Source organism: Triticum urartu, chromosome 3A (genome assembly GCF_056163025.1).
Source record: "Triticum urartu cultivar PI428250 chromosome 3A, HENAU_Tu73, whole genome shotgun sequence".
NCBI lineage: Eukaryota > Viridiplantae > Streptophyta > Magnoliopsida > Poales > Poaceae > Triticum > Triticum urartu.
This window is the reverse complement of record NC_141875.1, coordinates 637,628,600-637,652,263: the sequence shown is the minus strand read 5'-3', so window position 1 is coordinate 637,652,263 and position 23,664 is coordinate 637,628,600. Positions and strand designations below refer to the sequence as shown.

Here is a 23,664-nt window from a genome sequence, read left to right as displayed (position 1 = left end):
ACAACAACGGGAACAAAGCAAAAGGAGAGACACACCTGATGAAGTCGCCGCCGCCGCCTCGCCAACACCATCCATGGACCCTAACGTTGCTGATCTGAAGTATCGGCAGACATACGATGCCATCAACTCCGAGACGCCGTCATGAAAGGCACCACTAGTGTGGGAGTGAAACTGAGACAAATATATTCGTCCGCGCGGCGCTCCCACCATCCCAACGACGCACCATGACCTACACCCCCCCCCCCCTCCTTTCCTTCCGCCGGAGCAGCAACAAGGGGGGAGGGGGCCAGTGCCTTGGCCGGTGGAGATCGGTGGAAAGAGATCGCGTCCATAGTCGCCTGGCTGATGACGGCGGCTAGGGTAGGGAAAACGATTGAACGGCGTCAGGCCGCTTTTGCGCCCCAACATCATTTATTTACACCTGATGTTCTTCCGTGTCTGGCTAGTAGTATTAATTAATGCACTTGTTGATAAAAAAAAGTGGTTTACCGGCTAATAAATAAAGAAAATGGTCGAGTGCCCCGGCAGGAGCAGCATGTGACGGCGCCTCCGTGGCATGTGGCGCTGCCCCCGACCGATCGGGCCGGGCGGCCGCGTGCGCCGTTTCCTGGGTTTGTAACTTGCACCGTCGTCATGCACGCACGCTGGCACGCAGGTGCCTCCATGGATCGATCGGCGGCATGGTGCGCCCGGGCCTTTTCCGTTAGGCCAAAATGTCAGGGAAGTTGGGTGACGCGGTGCTCAACTGCTGTCTGCTGACCCCATCGGCCGCCGCATGCAGAGCAGGCGCGCGCGACGGCGTGCGTTGGTGGTTTTGTCAAAGAGCCATGTTTTCATTTTTTTTCTCAGGGGTCAAGACTCAAGAACGATGCATTGCATCGAACATCAAGATGCATTTTTTTTGCATAAAATACCTGTTGTGATTGATCTATGAAGGAGTAAGCACATGTGTAGAAACTAATAATATCTCGAGAAAGAAGAGAGATAAGGCGAGAAGGAGTGGGGCGTGGGGCGTGGTGGTGATTGATGGTCGGACTGAGCGGAGGCATGGGATGGACGATGCCGGCAGCGTCCACCATGCCAGATTGTTCCAGAGGCTTCATTTTTTAATTGCTCAACAATAAGATTGTGGGGGATAAGGATGAACAAGGGAAATGTGGAGAGGTGCAGATATCTTTTTGTAAAATTATTATAGTTTGCTTTCTATCCGTCATATATAAATCGGACGGTTTATATTACAAGATGACAGACACACCATCATCACCAACTCGATTTTTTATAAGAGTAGAGAAAAGATACTCCTTCCATAAAGCCTTATGCATTCTGTTAGTTCAATTTGAGGACAGTTACTCCCACTTCTATTCCGCCTCTCACAGCACTTAAAGTTTCTGTAAAACCAGTGGCTTTGCGTGAAGTGGTAGGAAATAGCATTCCCGAAAAGATAATATACATATGATCAAATGTATAGCTTTATTATTCAGTGTTATGCTACCCAACGAAGCATAAGGTCACTCCCAATTTAAAGAATGCATGTGTAAAACAAAGAATTGAAATACATAGAATTTCCGCATACCTAGGTGTTTGATTCACAAAGACCTTATTGATGGACGTGGGTGTCTCTTGGGCATTCTTTTTGCTAGACGACGTGTTTTGCAGCTGATCACATAAGTATACAAAAATTTCATTGCCCATCCGCGACTGCCCAAAGCAAAAGTTGATAACATGGTATCCATATCACGGATTCCCTATCAGAGCACTAGAATATGCTACGTACAAAAGCAACACCATTAAAATGTTATGTTACTCTCATCGATATATTCGATTATCTCACAGCAAAGCACATCACTCACGCCTTTTCAAAGAGGAAAATAAAGGAACAACATGGCGAGAGCTTTAATGTTCTCATTTAAACACAAACCGAACGAGATTTGATTGACGCAATGCAGCACTCAACCACCGGCCACTCACACAATCTAGGAGGCTTTCCCCGTCGGTTCTTTATGCCCGAGCCTTCCAGATCATCTGCCGGAGAAGGACCAAACACAAAGAATTGTCGCAGAGTCGCGAAGTTGACCCGATATCTTTCGCGCACAGAAAGGCCTCCATTGCTGAAACTTTTGCAGAAACATTGAACAAGAGGCAATATGATAAAATGAGAAGGCGTAATCCCATAACAGTGGAGTGGAATATCTGCAGGAGCTGACCAGGATTGATTTGCAATATGGCATGCAAAAACAAAATTGTCACCAGTGCCATAGTGGTCAGTGCACTAGTTTCTGCAGCTCTAGATAGCGGTTATGATGTCGCTTTTGATGCTACTCTCCTTCTAGTATTATCTTCATACAGGTACAACAGAGATGTTGCATTGGCAGCTAGCTGAAGCTAATGTATTCCTTTCTGCAAAGCACTACCACCACCTACACTGGATTATACTAAAACTAACCATAGTATAACCTGAACGATACTTTAGATGGACCGGCAGTTACTGCGCATGGAACATCTAGGGAGGGGTGACCGTCCGATCTTGTTTTGCTTTTAACGCAGTTTCCACATAGTAGTACAGTCTCCACAAAGTTGTGTCATCCTAAGGAAATGGAAGCAAGTGAGGATATGGTGAATATAGTACGTAATAAAGTAAATCAAGTGGAGATATACGAGACTTGAAGCTTCTGCAAACAAGTAAATTTAATAGCAAAGTTAACGCAAAACATGCTGTCATTTGAAGCCTGCATCTAACATAACACGTATGTACCTCTCATAATTTCATAAAGACTAAAATAAAATTCCAAACATATCTACATGGCAGAATCATGGTTGGCGTAATAGTAAGTAGCATGACCAATGTCATTTACTTAAAAGTAAAATTAAGTAGTAGGAACAGATAGGTTGAGTACCAGTCTTCCTAAGTTGAATGATACTTTATCAGAAACCGAGATTTCAGGTCTCCTCATTTTAACTACCTCCACCATGTGATCAAGTGCCGTCTCTGGGAGTTTGCGGACGCGCCTACCAAGTTCAATCTTCTCAGGAGTGGTCATAGATCTGACAGTATGCAGCAATTCAATAAATTTCTGCATACAGTAGATGTATATACAATCTTGACAGTCAGCATAAGTAGGCATATCACTCAAATTGAGACAAGCGACATATGATACCTGCACTTGGATGCCACTGTGTCCAGTAAATCATAAACACCTTGCTCCATTTCAGCAAGCTGAAAAAAATGTCTCACTTAAATCCTTAGAATAACTCATGAAAAATATGTGTAAGATATTATTTGACAAAGGATATTTCATAACCACATGCCATGTTGAATACCTTCCGCAGCAACCCATCGGAGAACATCTTTGCAGCCTCTTGACGTGTTTTGCCACTTTCTTCTATCAGCCGGATATCTCTTGTGAGCTGCCAGAAGCAAAAGCCTCATCTGTTAGGCTGCTACTGCTTTGGCAATTTCTGAAAATGTTCTTATAATGGAACCACTGGTTTGGTGCATAGCCTAACTCATTCTCACATCATTTGACATGAAAGACCAACAAACAAAACCAGTCACCTATTTTTTCGGCAGGATTATGGTTGGCTATTGCAAGTGGGTACAATAAGTATTTAAGTTTCCCCTCACAAAAATGGCAACAAAATTGCATCCACTATTTGCATTAATGGCCATCCGATTCTTAAAAAGGTAGCTGGGATGAGGGTATTCTCCTTAATCTTCCATTTTTCAAAGATTAAATGTTGGATTGGCTGAACGAAACGCCTAAGCATAACAGTTAGGTATAGAACAAAGATTCTTCACCTGTGCAAAGATATCTGAATCAATATGACCATGCGATTCTTCATAAGCATCGATTGTAGAAACTGTCACAGTTTTCTGTTTTTTAACACTTGGTGGGGCGATACTGTCCTCATACGATCCGCTTCCATGGTTTGACGGCAACTTCTCAGACCTAAATTCAGATAGTGCGAAAATGTAACCAAATATCTGCAGCCAATTTTAGATATTAGACAAATCACAGCAGTTCTGCCTGAGCAATATCAAAGAATCTTAAGTTAATAACCATAGTACTGTAACTTCAGAAGCTTATGTAGACAGATAGATCGAGAACCCTTAAAACATTGGAGTAAAAAGAAATAACAAACTACTAGGTTCGACATGGCTGAAATATGACTATCGATACTAGGTCTATTTTATCGTGGGCTGCCCAACCACCCAACTAACACAAGAGGATTATCGTGGGCCAGCCCAACCGCCTAACTAACAGAAAAAGATTAGTCCTTCCCGGCCAGCACAACCGCCTAACCAACAGAAAAAGATTAGTCCTTCCCGGCGAGTCAAACCAGGTGACCCCTTATCCTCGCACGAGCAACGACAGCCACATATTCCTTTCCTCTATTTCTTCTCCATCATCGACTCTTCCCAGATCGTCCATGCGCTGCCTCCCCGATCCGTAAGCCGCCTCCGGCGAATACACAGACGAGCCAAGCCTCCCCAATCGTGTCCCTCCTATTCTCCTCCCTCTTCCTTCTTTGCAACAACGGCGGCGAACGACGACTGTAAAACGCGACTATGTTTCCCGATGGCGGAAACGGCCACGAGAAAGTGCCTGTTGCAGTTGTGACAATGCTCCTGTTGCAAAAGGGTCATATTACAGCCTCATAAATAAAGTTTCACAAAAAACGCCATGTTTGCAATTCCATCAAGGGCCCTATTGCAATTGTAACTAGGCTCTTGTTGCAAAAGGGTAAAGTTACAACCTCGCAAAAAAAAGTCATGTTTGCAATTGCAACAAGAAACTTGTTGCAATTGCGACAAGGGTCAAGTTGCAGTGGGGAAACAAAGAAGAGGGATCATACGCATCATAGATCGGACGACTCATGACCCGGCCGATCTTTTAAGAAGATCAGTGGGCGGACGCGTAGCACACCCTTATAAATATGCGCTAACCTTGCTACTTGCACTCGTTGACTTTTTTTAATCTATCGAGCACATAGTACTAGTATATAGCAATATAGCTCTATCAGTAAAAATTTAGCCATATGTGTAAAGTTGCTAGTTTGCTAAATGACATGGAATATCCATGAACTATTGCATCTGTTTTTTCAATATAAATTATATATTTTGCATGCTTGTGCTTTTTCTAGGATTTCAAGCAGAAAATTGGAGCCCAAGCCCAGCCCAACAATTGCGTTTTTAGGCTAGGCCTACTGAACCGAGCTGCCTATGCCTATGTTTAAGCCTACAAGAGCAAGGAAAGAGATTCTCGTTAACTAACAACGCATTTGGCAATATTTGGGAAGGGGAATGGGAGTTTAGAATAGGGTGTTGTATTGAGAATAGAAATGGGTGCATCCATTTATTTACAATCCTTTGTTTGGTACATAATAGAAATTTTGTGTGGGAATTTGAAGAGAAACTATATTGCCTAGTTTGGTTTGTGGTAATTGACAAGGGACTAGATAAGGGAAGGTAATGTATGTTATGATGAAGTGTCAAGATGGATCACTAAATCAATTCCCTTTCAACTCCGAACCCTTACCCAACTCCCATGCCTAATCTCTTCTCAATCCCCAACCCGTAACCAAACAATATATTTCAAGTCATGTACCCCTTCCATTCCCTCCCTAGCTCTAACTAGTAAGGTACACGTGCATTGCACGCATGAGATTTGGTAACCAAATTATGAATAAATACCACACTATAGCATGTAAGCTTTGAGTCATATATGCATGATGTAGATGTTCGTTTAATTCTTATAGTTCATCTCATTCAAAATTAATTAGTTTTATAAAAAAAATCTATTTTAAGATTCATGGAATTGTGCATTGTAAAGCATAAAGTAAAAACAAATAGTGACAATTCATTTAGAATAAAAAAAGTTTGGGCAATTAAGATATGGAAGATTCTAACAAAGGAGAAGTGCTTGTGTTTTGAGGTTTGTGCATTATGCTTAAGTTCAACCATGGAGTCTTCTAGATTGTACATGTGGCAGAATCTGGTGGAATGTAGATGATATCCAACGGCCAGTAGTGCTCGGATTTGCCATCTCTGTACCGTCGGATTGGCTTCACCAACGACCAACTTTCAAAGTTATTCACACTATATAGGGGTATAGATTACCACCCAAACACATTGTAATTGTTTGTTAGAGCCTATGATAATAACTCTATGATATTGGTCTTATTTTCACCCTAAATGAACCAAATGAATAAGACCCTCACAACCTTAGGCATACCAATAGAATCAACACATTTAACACTAGCCCATTGTGCATGTTCCCAGAGGTAGATTTTGTAAGAAAAAAATGAGATAAACTCCGTACTTTCCTAACTCCATCGCTTCCTATGCCCATTATAGTAGCATCAAGTCGACCAATTCATCGGGTGTTTGGATGGACTAGTTGTTAATGGAACTTAATGTAGTATGCGGGTTAACAGGTCACCAACATCATCATTGAGGATTGTAAAAACCTCATTTTGAGGAATGGCATGGAACATAGTGGATAGAAGCCTAAAATGTGAAGTATTTGTACCTCATCAACTTCATCATTGAGGATTGTAAAAACCTTATGGAGAGCATGCTTTAATCTCTCCATGGCACATTTTGATAGGCCCCTAATTTCTTCCATGAATAATGGAAGAGAATCTTCACCTGCTTTGCGGTTATATTGGGCCATAACAACTTCAGTTTGTTTTGCAACTCCAGTAGAGAATGTGCCTTCTTTTCCGAGTAACAACTCAGAGATAATGTTTTTATAGTGCTTGATATGATCAATTCCAGACACATTTCTCTCAGAAGAGTCTCTTGACATCTGAAAGATTTGGTACTGCAAGTAGTAGAATACAAACAATGATATGGATTAGCTATTGTGGCAATTCAACAAGTGGGCTAGAAGATGGTACATATCTAGTGGAATACTCTTCATGTAGATATAGAAAAGGAATCAAGGGGAGACACATCTCATCCTTAGATAGCTAATCCCATTGGTATGGGGATCCACTTTGTTAATTCAACAACACCAAAGGGCCTATACAATAGATCTACCAACAAACAGTGCTCTAACAATTGGTAGGTCAAGTCAAGATCGGTAGAAGGTTTAAAGATAAGTTTGAAATAGAGCTTGCTAGCGAGCTCAAGCTCACCTTAGAGATATCTCAAACTCGGCTCAAAATGAGACACAAACATGTGCACTCATAAAGAATAGAGTAAGCTCAGCAATTTCAAGTGGGCTTGAGCACGACTTTGACAAAGTGCACATTGACAAGACATAAGAAAAGTAGTGATTGTTGAGAAGACCAAGCAAGTTGTTGCAAGAAGTTGGCCAAACATCATGCAGAGAATCAACATCGATGGTGTGGTTCCTCATAAGTCACCATCTATACATTTTCCATAGTTGTGCATTGGAATCAAGAGTGCGGGGAGAGAAAGGCAGATGTTGGAGGAAGCGAGTGAGAGGCCTCCTAAAAGGTTGTGTGCCTCCCTGACGGGCCCATGGATGTGTCACATAAGAAATTGGCTCGATATGTGTCCATAATGTCAAAATGAAGAAAATACCAAAGTGGTTCAGATTGAGAATGTTGGTACTGTGAGGAAATCTGGAACAAAATCTCAATTTATAACTAAGAGTTAATCTTATGGCCTCTGCGAAACAAATGATTCTTAAAGCATTGGATTCTACAAAGAATGAGACTATCATAACATATAACAATTTTATAGAGAGAATGTCCATGCAAAATCTTTGATCCAAAGGGCTTCGTATGGATTAAAATACTTCGATCCAAGGAGGACTTATTGATAATACCATGAATGAATCAATTACATCCTCTAGGTCACATCCCATCTTGATATTTACCCAAAGCTTAGATGTTTACCTAACACTTTCTTGAACTGTTTTTACTATCTAAATTATTACTTGTCTCATAGTATAAGGTGCATCATGATTTGTGTAGGCAAGAGTTTGATGAACAATTACTCTACTAAAATAGGAATCCCTCCGTACGGAAATACTTGTCGGAGAAATGGATGTATCTAGAAGTAAAATACATTTAGCTACATTCATCCTTCCAACAAATATTTTCGGGCAAAGGGAGTATAATTTATGTGACATAAACATTATATCATTAGAACCGTGTTAAAAAATAGTTATAAATATCACATAAGTTACACATCACTAAAATAATTGTTGACCAAATCCTTGTCTTTAGCGAATTATAGTACGCCTTGCATCATGGAACGATGAACCCACTATAACAGATCTACTTCAAATCTATCATACCTTTGTCAGATCTACATCTAAACACAAAATCATGACCTAAAACAAAACAGATCTATGAAAAAACATCTTTCAAATAGCCAAATAGATGAAGAAAAAAAATCCATTTCAAAATCAAAAGTCGGCCAAACTCGAAGATCCGTACCCGGGGAGGCAGATAGCACGCGCACGAGCGGATCCTTCGTTTCCTCCCCTCAGCGCAGATCCCTTCGCTTCCGCCTGCCCTAATTAGATTAGATTAGATCGATCCCTTTCTGGGCGCTTCCTAGGTTTTATAGCCCCCGACGGCGCATCGAACGCGGCCGTGGGTTCGTGGCCCTCGGCAGGTCCCGTGCGAGCAGCCCACGTTACAAAAGTTGGACTGGGCACAGTTAGAAAAAAAAATGTTGGATGGGCTAATTGTTTTCAGCGCTGTTTTTGTCATGTGTAACAAATGGGCTGAGCTGAACAGCTAACTGGGCCAATTTGTCGTGATTTTTTGACACAAAGGTCGAGTAATTTCCATGTACCCCTAAAAAAAAAGTAATCTCCGTGTCATCTTTTACAGAGTGCAACTACAGTACAGAGTACAGACAGTAATCTTCTTCGAGTAGATTCAAAGTCGCCCGGTGTTGTGTTTTCATTCCATTGCCGGTGCACATGCATCATTTTTCTTTTTGCAAGAAAACTTCCGATATATTCATCCTTATATGCATACTTTCAGTATGACCTACCTCGAACGTATGGCAAGCTCTATGAACATACTGTACATAAAATACATGCTGCGAAAGAAACCAGGTGAGAAGGCATTGCATTGCATTTTGCAGGCGCGGTAGATTATTTACATTGCACATGGAGAACGCGATCACAACTTCGTCGCGATAATAAGTGTGTTCGTCGTCCACAAGCGTACTACACCTACTATCTCTCTCGGATGTTTGTTTTTTCATCTACTTGCCTTGCAGCACATGGATCACAGGAACCCCGATGAACCTCTCCCCTGTGCCGCCTTGCTGCTCTGCCCTGAGAACTTGATTGCCGCCGCCAGGTTGCCGGCTTGCGGCTGAAGCTCAGCTAGCTCTTTCACTCGTAGCAAAATGGCCGGTGGTATTGGAATGATCGAAGGGTTGCTTTTCCGCGGACAAACACCCTGCTCAGCACCATTGAAGAGTGAAGAAAGTGAGCAATCAGTAATCCAGGAGCAAACAGGACAGGATGGGAATAACTGAGCTGATTGGAAAAAAAGTTGAACATCCATATAAGTTGAAAAGGGAGAAGTAATTACATCATTTTCCGGCGAAAGCTGTGTCTGGCTGGCTCTTAGCAGATTGCGCCACTTATCCTAAACAACGGCAGCGTGATCCATTAGAAAACCAAATCGTAAGGAGTGAGTGAGGAACTGCGAGAGTAAACCCACCTTGAGATCCACTGAGGTGCGGTAAGAATATGAGGCAAAGGATAGTCTTCTAATCTCAGACCATTTGCCAGGCCCGAACTGAGCCACGCCATCGACCAGCTTCAGAACCTCGGACAATGTCCATGCTCGATGATGCTTCCGCTTCAAACCCCGCTTTGTTTTCGTCTTGGCATCAGTTCTGCAAATATCCTCTGGCTCTATGGAATGAATCTCCTTGTTATCAGCTGTTTCTATATGCCCTCCTTTCTTCTCAGCTGTTTCTATATGCCCTCCTTTCTTCTCAGCATTTTTCTAGTACCAAGATGGACAAGAGAAAACATATCATTGCATGCCAAACACGGCCGCATTTGCAGTTCAGTAATAATGTTTGAAGTAATATGTGTTTCAACATACATTTCTAGCTAGTTATTATCAGCTTCTAAAGTGTACATTTTTCCTACGTGGTCCTACATGATCAGAGGCATATGGCATACCGTTAGTGGAACTTCCACGGCACTGCTTGCATGATTCACATGTTCACCATCTTTTCCCAACATCGTCTCAACTGCCATCTGAACCTCAGGACATTCCACAGGTGGATCATCATCCTGTTATTCAAGGTATAACATAAAGAGCATACTGTGAGACATCCAAGAAATAATGTGTGACATCTAGTGAGACATACAAAAATAATGCTAACACACGCCACAATTACTAATAACGGCTCAGCACAACAATGTGGCAGGTTGCATTAACTTTGTCTAATTAGGCTATCGTATGTACTTTTCAGGCTTTCCCCATTTGGACCGGTTGGCTAATTGGTCTAAATTGTTCTAACAGTGCACTGGGCATGATATGGCAATGCAAGTCTTCCTTGACAGTTATACATTAACCTACATGTCAGACACAGACTGTAGAGATATCCACAAGGAAAGATTTGTATTGAAGTGAGGCCAACATGTTAAGCTCTTTAAGAGACAGCATGGGCAAACGTTGTAATGAAGGTTCAGAGATTTATCATATTTTTCTAAGAAAATGGCAGAAGGAATTGACAAGGCAGCGAAATAGGGTAATGAGTTCAGTGAACAAAAATAATAACTCAATTAGGTACTGAATAGAGTTGCTTGAAATATACACCCTCTGTTCCAAAATGTAAGACGTTTTGGCAGTTTAAATGGAACTGCCAAAATGTCGTATATTTAGGAACAGAGGTAGTACCACAAGTTTCTTAGGTGAGAATCTGGCATGTGAGCAGCTGAGTATATAGTGATTCTATCCTACTTGGGCCATACTGATAATAATATGCCAAAATGTATTAGCTATGTGTTTTGTTTAAGTCTCAACTGTTTTGAGAACAAAGCTACAAAGGGCACAATACCCTATAAACAAAATCCATCTTCAAGAAAATAAAGAGAATGACATGTACCATCATTACCAGAATGTAGTAACTTAATGTATGTGTCTCTTTGCAGTAATAAAAAAGGCAGACGATTGCAAAGCTGTAAAAGTAAGTAGATTGTTACCAAAAATGAAATGAAGTTTCTCCGAGGACGCCCTCTTCTCATCCTTGACGCATAAGGAACATGTACACTAAATCCTCCAAAAGTATCCTTCCGGGTAGGATAAGTTATACTCAATGAATCAACTTCTTGTAAAGGAGTAACCCGTTGTCTGAGTAACACCTCACCATGTGCAACCCTTTTTCCTGGTGAAGAAAGCTTCCCAGTGGAGTCAAGTGTCTCGGTATCTGAGAGCTCCTCAATGTACCTTTTTGTTGGTTTTCTAAGTCTCTTAGCGGCGCCTTGTTCATCCTGCAAAGTTCCTTCTGATTCATCGTTGTCTGTTGATACTCCTTTTAGCCTATTGGAGGATCGCTGTTGGTCCTCACTCCGATAGTAAGAGCAAGATGGTGTATCTCTCTCATTTCCAGGACCCAATACTTGATACCTAACCAAAGAAGTAGCCTCAACCTCAGCCTTAGGTATTCCTCCAATTGTAGGTAGCTCGTGTTTGGCATCCTTGCAAACTATTTTATAATCTTTAACTACACAGCCTGAACTTTGAACATCGCAGGAATTGGTCAATCCCATTGTAATCCGTCTTTTGAGCCATAACTTGTCCTTGACAGTAGTTTCGCGCCCAAATGTGGCTCTAAATGCTTCCTGAAGTTCTCTAATTGTAAGATTATCCAAAGAGACTTCTCCTCTTAAAATGGAGAAGTCGGGAACTGAACTAGTAACTCCAGAGACAGATGGTCCTGTAGATGAGTTATTTACAGATCTTGAACAAGCATCGGTCTTTTCTTTTTCAGCACTGCAAGAGTCATTTAATACTGTTGATTTTGGAGTCTCGGTGGAAGCATTGTCCTGGTGAACAATGTTGTTATCGCCTTGTTCCGTATCTGGTTTGTGATCATGAACAACTGTACACTTCGAGGGAATATCAAGCGAGTCATCCGACGGTTTTAACCTGTCTACCTGCGCAATTTATATGCATCAATTAAATTCACTGATAAGTAGAACATAGACAATGTGTACAAGAAGGATTTGTAGATGGTTTAAATATTTAAAGCAAATGATCCAATAACAATAAATTGTCAAACCCTGAGCTCAAGCATTAATCGATACCATGCAGATAATAGGCCCGCAATTTGTTAACAAGTTTAGTCCACCGCTCACAATTTGTTAGTCTAGAGAGATTTGGTTAAAACTAACAGCAGCATACTCACTTATTAGCCACATGAAAAGACTTTATCTGCACCACAACAAAGAAACCATGGTAAAGTAGAAATAGCATTTATTGTTAGTTTAGGCATGGAAACTTGATTATATTTCAAGTCTACTATGCACTATATCAATTCCGATACATGCATCCATTTCTCCATGTTAATTATTAATCATGTTCTAAAATATCTTCCACACATATATGAGAATTCCAAATATGAAGGAAAGCTTAAGCATGAATGACAATGGCGCTGCTTGAGTAGGAAAGACAGAGCTGACTAGATGACAATACTTGGTGCTAATTCCAGAGGTTGTTCAAACTAGATCTAATACGTACTCATATATGCATATAATGTAATATTATTGAAGTCATGGACAAGGCCTGTTTGCAACGCAGGAATCATATAGGAAACAAAATCATGCTTCAAAACATGGCAAACTCTGATTTGCAAATTTTATAGAAATTGGGCAGCCCATATGAAAACCATGTCAGATTTAGTTTCAAACATGACCCGAAAGAATCATGTGTACACACCAAACCTATTTTCTAGTAGAATAAACCTATAGTAAAATAGCAAATCTGACAAGCTTAAAATCATGGCAAATAATGATACCCCTACAAAAGCAACATACATACCTCTAGGTCAGCATCAAACTGTTGTGTATGTATTTCACCATTAGTCTCTAATTCGGAATACCCCTCTGCACAAGTTTAATAAGCAGTAAGCATCTTAAGTAGTCAAAGGGGTTGAATTAATGAACTTTGTATGGACTATCAATATGATGCATGAAACATGAACTTTGTATGGCTAAACTGCATCCCAACATCACAGCTTAAATACTGTACTGTCCAATGAAGTAAGATCATCAAAAGGAAATGATATAGCACTGTAATAATTCGAACTGAATAAAGATACTGACATCACCTTCAAAGTCAGGCTCCTTCAGAAGCATGCAGTCATTAGTAAAAAAATCCTCCACATTTCCTACATCATCAATAGAAGGCAGATCAACCTTGTCATCAAGAAACTGTTCAATCTGCAGGACTTCGTCCTCCGTAGGAGGAACAAGCGTTCCATCACCTTCAACCTTTTTTAAAAGAAAAAAAACGTTTATCAAAGGGCTATAAGCAAATGGAAACATCACAGTGAGTTATGTACCTTCAAATATAGCCAAAGAGATACAGTACAACTAAGAAAGTCAGAATATACCCGAACTAGCTGGTAAACCACGGGATCCAAACTGCCATTCTCTTCAAAGTCATTCCCTCCATTCTTAGTCTCCTCAGCATCTTGTAGAGTTTCCACTTCCATAGATCAGTACAAACTTCATCCAATGTTCGTACTAATCAAATCCTACCAGAATGGAATTCTAAAATCAGATGGAATCAATTCAAACTACAGTATAAAGCCATCCAAGAAAAAATGAAGGTAAGTACGTAATAGTAACACAGCAGAAGCAATTGTTAATGCTGATCGAACAAAGTCACCAAGAGGAAAACATGTCGTAGTGAATAAAACTGTGGCAAACAAAAGGATTCAGATGATAATTGTTCATCAATCATCATTTTCATATACATAAAAAACATGGCATAATTGGAATGCAATCTAGAGCAGAAGTTCCTTGATTATATTCCTCTTTTGACCTGACAAGATTTCATGAACACATTTCAGGCTGCAATCTAGAACAGTATGTAAAGCATCATCAATGAAGCCACTGATATTTTCTCCAGGTAGTTCTCCCCATTACTGATTAAAGGGGTAGTAACTGACTTCAGCTATGCTTCCAAGATTAACAGAAGTATCTAGTTCTTCGTATGGTTAGCCGAGACCCCATTAGCCAGTTCCTGAACAATAGCACTTCCTACATACAGGAAATCATCCCCAGAAAAACTAACAAAAGGGCTAACATCAACAGGAGACATTCAAGAATCTACTAAATTCATCAGTGGTGAAAGCACCCCGTGCCTGAAAATAGCTCTGCCTACTGTTCAATCCACACTTCGACCGTCAATTCCACTGTAAATCAGCTTAAGGATACGGTGACTTAGCATGGATTCCCCACTGTGTTTACTACATGGAGAGCATATAGCTCCAGTTAAGCAAACAGAGCAACAACAAAAAAACAACTAAAAACTACCTAAATATGCGCTGATATAAATTATCGGAACAATCAACAAAACCAGGATACAGCTAGCAGCGCAAAAATGGTCGATTAAAGCTACCAGAGCAGAAATTACAGCCGGTGATTAAGCGGAACCGAGCTCTGTATCACCTCACGCATCACGAGCGGCGGCCTCAAACTCAAAACTAGACACTAATCCGGCACCACAGCGGGCTCTTCCACAATTACCCCCCGGCCCTCCCCGCCAGCTCTGCTGACGTCACTTCGCACCGAATCAGAAATCAGGCGCGAAATACAGCGCGATCAGGCGAAATCCCGCGCGCCCGATCACGCGGAGCTGAAATTGACTCGCCTATCACGAAATCTACCGGAAAACAACCGCGAAATAAGCATAGGAACGCGGCGATCGGGCGGATCGGGCGGAGCGTACCTCACCGCGATCAGCAGCGGCGGCAGCGGAGGGCGGATCCCCGCAGCATTGGCCCGATCGGCCGGGCCGAGCAGCCGGCGGGCGGATCAGATCGCGCGAGGGCGGGGCGGAGGCGGAGGCGGGGGATCGCTCGGTGGTCCGCTCCTCGTTTGCTTCGTCTCTTCTGTTCTCGGTATGGAGGGGAGCTCCGTTTTGGTGCGATAGGGAAGGGTGGATGCGAAAGGCAGAGAGAGAGAGAGGAGGTGGTTTCGAAAAGGGGGGAGGGGAACTCGAGGGGTGGGGGTGGGAGGGGCTGGGCGGCCGGGATCGGCTCCGGATGGGGATCCGACGGCTGGGGGGCAAGTGGCCGGTGGGGGAGTGGGGAGTGGCGCAGCACGGGAGAGCCTTCTGGAGCACGCAAAGATTGGGGTGAGCGAGCGAGCGCTCACGTCCGCGAAAAATTAGAGCCGAGTAAGCAAAGCGTGCTGAGCAAGACGTTTAGAGCATCTCTAACAGTACTTTATATCGCGGACCCTTAGGTCCTGTACAATGATAAATGTTTAGGGAGGTGCTTAGAATTGTATTAACCGGAAACTTGATACATTTGTGGATATACATAGACAAAACACTGTGTCCCTAGTAAGCCTCTACTAGACTAGCTCGTTAATCAAAGATGGTTAAGTTTCCTAACCATAGACATGTGTTATCATTTGATAAACGGGATCACATCATTAGGAAAATGATGTGATGGACAAGACACATCCGTTAGCTTAGCATAATGATCGTTAAGTTTTATTGCTATTGATTTCTTCATGACTTATACATATTCCTTCGACTATGAGATTATGCGACTCCCGAATACCGGAGGAATACATTGTGTGCTATCAAATGTCACAACGCAACCGGGTGATTATAAAGATGCTCTACAGGTATCCCCGAAGGTGTTTGTTGGGTTGGCATAGATCGAGATTAGGATTTGTCACTCCGGGTACTGAAGAGGTATCTTTGAGCCCTCTCGGTAATGCACACCATAATAAGCCTTGCAAGCAATGTGACTAATGGGTTAGTTACGGGATGATGCATTACGAAATGAGTAAAGAGACTTGCCGGTAACGAGATTGAACTAGGTATGGAGATACCGACGATCGAATCTCGGGCAAGTAACATACCGATGACAAAAGGAATAACGTATGTTGTCATCATGGTACGACCGATAAAAATCTTCATAGAATATGTGGGAACCAATATGAGCATCCAGATTCCGCTATTGATTATTGACCGGAGAGGTGTCTCGGTCATTGACGGTGTCCTGGACTAGGGGGTTCTCACTACGTCATCTCTCGATCTGTTAGATTGGGCCGAGGACCCCATGGTCGTATACTCATGGGCCAGTTCGGACAGCTGCCGCATACAAGGAAGATTCCAAAAGACTTGGCGATCAAGACAAGGACTTCTCCCCACCGGTGTATTCGGTTAGGACTCTTGTTATCATAGGCCTCTGGTGTATTATATAAACCGAGGCCAGGCTAGTCGATAGATATATAACAACAATCATACCATAGGCTAGCTTCTAGGGTTTAGCCTCTATGATCTCGTGGTAGATCAATTCTTGTAATACTCATATCATCAAGATCAATCAAGCAGGAAGTAGGGTATTACCTCCATCGATTTTGACACCGCCTCATGTTACCATTAGCCTTAGACGCACAGTTCGGGACCCCCTACCCGAGATCCGCCGGTTTTGACACTGACATTGGTGCTTTTATTGAGAGTTCCGTTGTGTGATCGGCAAAAGGATCAATGGCTCACCTGCAGGTCAACTGCGACGTCGGCATCTTCGTCGCCGGCTCGACTGGTCACCTTGGCTCGACCGAGGACCGTGCTCCATCTCCGATCTTCATGTTCGGACGGGGGCCTTCTTCAACATCAACTCCGATCTCTATCATGATCATAGCAGAATCATCCATGGAGCTCGAGGGATCAACATCAACATTGTCCTTGGGCGGTCGTGCTATTTTTATGGACAGCGAACTTGTATCCGCCGTCACCGCCTCCTTGAGCGTCGGTTTGACGATTGCTTCAGTGGAATAGTGCGGAATTACGTCTACAACAGTCATGCAAAATTTTGTCGAGTTCTGATGGAGGAATCTCTGACAATCTACGATATACCGGAGCCCTGTCAAATATGGACGGGAATCTGGACGAGTTTAGTGCGTGGTCTCCAGAGCCTAGCTCGGAGGTCCTTTGGAAGATCCAACCGTTGATCTACTGCAGAATTCCCATATCTACCACCCCTCCAAATTTCAGCTCGATCCGACGGTTCAAACTCCAGGAACCTTCCGATGAGTGGACCGATTTTCGGATCTGTTTTCTGCGCGAATACGGATCCGACTCGAATTCATGTTTATTTTATGAACGTAATATTGGACAACCTTTTTAGAGAAGTTCTCTTCTAGGGTATTGTGCGCCGTTTTTAAACACGTGCCCGTAAAATTTTAAGCCTCCCCTGAGGTCATCTTCATCATCATACTGGTGTCAAACCAGTCCGGCAATATTGCTCCAAGACTGCCGACCTGCGCTAGACGCGTCGTCACTTTGTTGAGCCGAGCTCAACTTCTTCGGATCATCATCTCGGTAAGCTGAACAAGAGTTCGGCATTGCGAAGGATAAATCATCACCAACATCGCCGCCCCACGAATTACACGGAGCAGGCACACCGGCATCGCCGCATGGTCACTTAATCAAGCCGGCATTGACCACGTCACGACCTGCATCGGCAGGGCCACACTGTTGCTTCTTCAAGCCGGTGTCCATCATGCCGACCTACTCCGACTCATCGGCTGACATCGAGGCTTCGACATCTCGGCTGGACCGCGGGCTTCGCCATCTCTTCATCAACCTACTCCGGAGACTTCGGCGTCACTAGCCGACCAGCTCCGTCACGTTAGCTGGACCGAGGGCTTTGCCTCGGCGAGCCAACCTTTGCCAGCATCGCCATGCCGTCGCTTTATCGCTTATCAGGCAATGAGTGTGCGGATCGAGTCCCAATTTTGGGAATCACCTTTCTTCGGATTGCTACAACAAATAAACCAGGTGCTATTAATCCTAGTATTTTTTGCTTGTTTGGGTTCATTTTTCCCAAGGAATTATTACTCTGATTTGTCCATCATATGTACACATGTTTATCAAATGATGGCCGCATTAACAACGGTCGCATGGTGGTTCGGTCAGTTTCCGTACATGGTCTGGCGAACGCCACATCCGGAACTCGGACCGACCTGTGAATTCAGGCTTTGCCACGCCTTTACCGTATCACGCCGACGCCCTGCATCGACATTGACTTCTGCGCCAGGCCATATTTCTTTTATTACTCACTTTGCATAAATTATTTATTATGCAACGATTTTTTTTAAAATTATTATTATTACTACTATCTCCGATTTGCACTATTTTTTATGCACAGGAAAATGATTCGGGTTGGGCAGTATCGTCAACTCGACGTACTGACATACCACGTCACCTCGGCTCGACAGGGGGCTTCGTCAATACTTCATTACCCCATGCCGGGGACTTCGGCATCACTCTGCCGCCCTGCATTGACCGTGCTATGTCACCACTTCGGAGTGCCGAGCTCTTTGCTCCGCCACCTCGGGACCGGCTTGGAGGATGGAATCTTGTCCCGCATCAAGCCCAGACCACGTCATCAATACCAAACACATTACCCAGCTAAGTTGCCTTCATGCTCAAACTTTTAAATTTTTAACTTGTGTTCGGTTTGACCAAGCATTATATTTTTTGGAAAAAAGTTGCTTGTAAAAAAATTTCCTTGTCAAAACTTTGTTTGTCACACACAAATTCAAATACCCCGTTTACTTGGGGGCTTCCTTTATGAAGCCTTTCCTCTTGCAAATGATTACACTTGTACGGCTTCGTCCCTTGTTTGTGTATTACGCCACAATATGCACCATGTTGACTTAAGCGATTTGCAAGCTGGGTTGCCTCGCTCCTGTGTTTACCCCTACATTCTCGATTGTTCACCTAGGGAGTAAAGGGAGCGCCTCTGCGATTGTCATGATCGGGTCATCAGAGCCTGACCTCAGACTGGGTGAAGCCGAAAGCTAGCGCTCTTATTGTTTTCAATTATGGTCGGCACACAACGGAACTCATGAGTACAAAAATCTATTGCACAAGTCTCATAGTAGCAATGAGCAATCGAAGAAAGGTATCAGTGGGGGTACTATTTTCTTCGAAGATGCTTCTTACACTTCGTCAGTAATATAGCATAAGTTCCCTGAGCGTGCTTTGTCTGTTACAGCCTTATGGCCTGATTGCCTGGTTATCGGAAACATCGTCGATATTCTCGACAGGTGGAGTACATAACACTCTTCGGCCCTTGACCGAAGAGGGAGAAGCCGACGGTCGGTTAAGACGCGTTTAAAGTTCGGGTGAACACATATATGATATAAGTACTTCGGTACATAGAATCATTATACATAAAATTCTTTTACCCAAGTCACTTGGGGGCTCTTAAATTTATATGAGATGTTTTATAATAAGTGTTCTTCTTCTTAGTCGTTGCAAAGTTTTTATTATTATTATTATTATTATTATTATTATTATTATTATTATTTATCACTCCTTTTTTTGACACGAGTGTGTGGTCACTAGCCGGGGAGCCTAATTTCTCTCTCAAAGCCGCTAGAGTTTAGTTTGCTAAACTGGCCTAATGAGAAGTACTCCGTCTTCGGGATAGGAGGTTGAAGCCATAGGCGGACCCGCTTGAAGTCTTGAGATAGGATGTGTCATGTTAAAGCACGACAGAAGCACTTTTTTTTTCTAAAGTCCAATTTTCAGATTGGCACCGAACACTTGATCTTATTCGGACATTAGGTTTTCACTGACATTTTTTGGTTTTCCAAGCCTATGGCACTTTTAAACTATTTGTGTGTTTCCAGCATTAGTCTCGTAGTGCAATGTCGGACACCTTTAGAGATTCGGCAAAAACACTCTCGGATATTGCCATATATGCATCAGTTTCGAATTGTGTCTTCGGTCAATAGTTGGGTTGCCCGACTCCTGTGCTTGCCTCCTACGTTCCGCTTTGTTCGGCTAGGTGTGAAAAGGGAGAACCACTGCGATTGTGCTTCCAGCTCGCATGGTTAAGCACCTCAGTGGAGAAAGCCGAAAACTGACTGTCACAATAGGCATAAACTGGTCAGCGATCCGATGACTATGTTAAATGACGGGCCGTTCATAACATTGGTCGAAGTGTTTACGGCTTGACCTCGGATGTTGCCGAACACTAACCAGGGGCTCATAGCTAGATTCCCCAGTTTAAAGCTCCTATGACTAAGCGAAAGTTATAAACCCCGCATATCTGATTGCCTCGTTTCCGCTAACACAACCGCCTTCGAGCCCCGAGACGTCGGCTAAGGGTTGTTTTGTTATTGCGGAAACACCCTGCGTAGTATCTAAGGGGTAGAGGCCGACGATGGGCCACTTTCAACTGATAAGCGGTCGCAATGGAGTCAAAATAATGATGTAAAGTACTTGGATACTTAGAATCATTACACATAATTTGTGATTTTACTCTGGATATCGATCCTTAATTCGGCCACCCGTGCCCACATTAAGGCTCGGGGGCTACTGGGCTTTGCACTCATTATTTACAAATATTAAAGGGGCACATCGATCCCCTGATCTGGTGTTGCCACCCGACAAGTGTCTCGGGGGCTACTGCATTGCCTATTCAATGCAGAAAATTCAAAGGGCTCAGTGTTCGGCTTGATCGAACTATGGGAAAGCGCATCTTCGGACAACAATAAGTACCATCTGGACCTATCTGGCATCAAGCTAATATATCACGGCGACTTCTCACGACCCTCTCTCAGGGGCCCGTTCGCCGATCACTATTATCTCTAATATATTACATTGCGTTTTTATTCCTATATATGCTGCCGAGCTAGGAGTTGATCCTCAGGCCGATTTCGCGCATCGACCTGAGTCTTAGGGGCTACTAGGAACAGTGGTTTTATGCTTACCTTCAGGCGCATCTTGGGTTTTAGACTGATACACACCTTGAGGGCTACTGGATATACATCGGCAGAGAATAAACTGCACCAGTTAAAAATATTCACAAAAATCAGCCCGCGGTCGGGGTGGTGCACCACCTTGGAAGCAGTCCGGCATAAAGCTCGGGCACTAGCGGCTAGCTCCATACAGGGCATTTCTGGCATTAAGCTCGGCTAAACTCCTTCAACTTTTTTGGACCAAGATGATCTATGACATCTTGGATATAGTCCGGCGTTGGAGCTTGGACACAGTCCGGCGTTGGAGCTCGGATACATTTCGGCGTTGGAGCTCGGAAGCAGTCCGGCATTGGTGCTCGGCTGCAAAAGATACCTCGAATGCAGTCTGACGTTGGAGCTCGGACGCAAGAGGACACTGCCTCCCGGGAACAACTTCAAAACCCGAGGTGTGGCACAAAAATAACAAGGCATTGATAAAGGCCGGAAACTTAAAGGGGCTCCTCGGATACCCGACGTGTAAACTCTTTGGATGCACTTCGGCGATCCTCCAGATCAAAGATGAGAAGATTTGTTGAACCAGTTTTCAAGACCGATGACCGAAGATGAAGAATAGTTCAGAAGAATCGAGGAGCGTCCCTAACTTGAAGACCGGTTCAGGGGGCTACTGACGGTGTCCTGGACTAGGGGGTACTCACCACGTCATCTCCCGATCTGTTAGATTGGGCCGAGTACCCCCATGGCCGTATACTCATGGGCCAGTTCGGACAGCTGCCGCATACAAGGAAGATTCCACAAGACTTGGCGATCAAGACAAGGACTTCTCCCCACCGGCGTATTCGGCTAGGACTCTCGTTATCCTAGGCCTCTGGTGCATTATATAAACCGAGGCCAGGATAGTCGATAGATATATAACAACAATCATACCATAGGCTAGCTTCTAGGGTTTAGCCTCTACGATCTCGTGGTAGATCAACTCTTATAATACTCATATCATCAAGATCAATCAAGCAGGAAGTAGGGTATTACCTCCATCGAGAGGGCCCGAACCTGGGTAAACATGGTGTCCCCCGCCTCCTGTTACCATTAGCCTTAGACGCACAGTTCGGGACCCCCTACCCGAGATCCGCCGGTTTTGACACAGTCATGTCTACATAGTTCTCGAACCCGTAGGGTCCGCATGCTTAATGTTCGATAATGATTTTGTATTATATGAGTTATGTGATTTGGTGACTGAATGTTGTTCGGAGTCCCAAATGAGATCACGAACATGACGAGGAGTCTCGAAATGGTTAAGAGGTAAAGATTCATATATAGGACTATGATATTCGGACACCGGAAGTGTTCCGGGGGTACCGGGTACATATCGGGTCACTGGAAGGGGTTCCGGGCACCCCCCCCCCCCCCGACAAAGATTTGGGCCTATTGGGCCAAGAGGGGAAACACAACAGCCAGCATGGGCTGTTGCGCCCCCCTTGCTGGCCGAATAGGAAGGGGAAAGGAAAAGGGGAAGAGAGAAGGAATGGGAGGCAATTCGGCCTCCCCCTTCCTTCCCTCCTCTCTCCCCTTTCCTTCCCTCTTCGGAAAAGATGGTGGGGGGAGGGCGAATTGGACAAGGCCCCCAAGTAGGATTCCTCCTACTTGGGGCGCCCCATGGTTGTCCCTCTCCCCCTCCCACCTATATATATGTGGAGAGGGGGCGCCTAGAACACACAACAAACATTGTTAGCCATGTGCGGCGCCCCCCTCCATGGTTGACGCCTCCAGTCATATTCACGTAGTGCTTAGGAGAAGCCCTGTGCGGATCACTTCACCATCACCGTCACCACGCCGTCTTGCTGACGGAACTCTTCCTCGACACTTTGCTAGATCAAGAGTTCGAGGGACGTCATCGAGCTGCATGTGTGCAGAACTCGGAGGTGCCGTACGTTCGGTACTTGATCAGTCGGAACGAGAAGAAGTACGATTACATCAACAACATTGTCAAACGCTTCCACTTTCGGTCTACGAGGGTACGTGGACACACTCTCCCCCTCTCATTGCTATGCATCTCCTAGATAGATCTTGCATGAGCGTAGGATTTTTTTGAAATTGCATGCTACGTTTCCCAATAGAAGTTTGCAGCGTGCTAGTTTTGGAGCTACCAGCGAACGTGCCGCCGCCAGAACCCTATAGAGAGCCCCGCATCGCCCCTCTCTCTCTATTTTCGTTCGGTCAAAAATAATGACGGAAGGAGAAACACGTCGTGGGAAGATTTGGGTCGTGGGTGGAGTGGCATTCTTGTTGTAATAACTGGCATAACTTGGGCTAGACTTCAAGTTGTGCAAGTGGCCGCTCGGGAATCACCAGAATCAGCAAACTCGCAGCTTCAGCTTCGAAGACCGTGGTAGTTCATTTCCAAAAGCGATCCTAGGAATCTAATGTGATAATTTGTGTGTTTGTTTGAGTTTAAATTTTGTCAGGCCTAGAATCCGAGAATTAGTAGCTGTAGCTCAAACAAAGGCCACCTTAAAGTCGTTATGAGGACCAAGAAAAACGTGTTTTAAGGACCGATACTGCGGCCGAACAGATCTCGTATAATCAACCCATAAAAAGGAATATTCTCTGAATATACCGAACAGGCTCACAACTAGCTTACTTTTTTTCTCGCTGTCCTTTTCCTCACGCCAATTTGAAATCGGTACATGCCATAGGACAGGGCGGCTGTCGGCGGACAGGCGGGCGAGGAAGATGCGGG

At 43.8% G+C, this 23,664-nt stretch overlaps 2 protein-coding genes across 9 annotated transcripts; both read right to left on the bottom strand.

The window, feature by feature from the left end:
• Positions 1-1,793: 1,793 nt before the first annotated feature.
• Positions 1,794-8,614, bottom strand: LOC125545658 (uncharacterized). Of its 5 annotated transcripts, none has more exons than XR_007300148.1 (7): positions 8,416-8,612; positions 6,531-6,824; positions 3,797-3,982; positions 3,319-3,405; positions 3,156-3,214; positions 2,895-3,071; positions 1,794-2,584 (listed from the first exon to the last, which is right to left on the bottom strand). XR_007300148.1 is itself a non-coding variant. In XM_048709678.2 (7 exons), the coding sequence occupies exons 2-7, from the start codon at positions 6,807-6,809 to the stop codon at positions 2,501-2,503; spliced, it is 777 nt and encodes a 258-aa protein (XP_048565635.1). In that variant the 5' UTR covers positions 6,810-6,824; positions 8,416-8,614; the 3' UTR covers positions 1,794-2,500. The 5 variants fall into 5 exon arrangements, 3 of the variants coding, with proteins under 3 accessions (XP_048565635.1, XP_048565633.1, XP_048565636.1); XM_048709678.2 differs by having other exon boundaries at positions 2,961-3,042; positions 8,416-8,614; XM_048709676.2 differs by having other exon boundaries at positions 2,895-3,042; positions 8,416-8,613.
• Positions 8,615-9,036: 422 nt separating this feature from the next.
• LOC125545656 (uncharacterized) lies at positions 9,037-15,155 on the bottom strand. 4 transcript variants are annotated; one of them, XM_048709673.2, is made up of 9 exons: positions 14,923-15,155; positions 13,580-13,739; positions 13,295-13,457; positions 13,006-13,070; positions 11,169-12,122; positions 10,140-10,253; positions 9,667-9,957; positions 9,535-9,591; positions 9,037-9,399 (listed from the first exon to the last, which is right to left on the bottom strand). In XM_048709673.2, the coding sequence occupies exons 2-9, from the start codon at positions 13,679-13,681 to the stop codon at positions 9,223-9,225; spliced, it is 1,923 nt and encodes a 640-aa protein (XP_048565630.1). In that variant the 5' UTR covers positions 13,682-13,739; positions 14,923-15,155; the 3' UTR covers positions 9,037-9,222. The 4 variants fall into 4 exon arrangements, with proteins under 4 accessions (XP_048565630.1, XP_048565629.1, XP_048565631.1 ...); XM_048709672.2 differs by having other exon boundaries at positions 13,580-13,723; XM_048709674.2 differs by having other exon boundaries at positions 13,580-13,723; positions 14,928-15,155.
• Between the last annotated feature and the right edge of the window lie 8,509 nt (positions 15,156-23,664).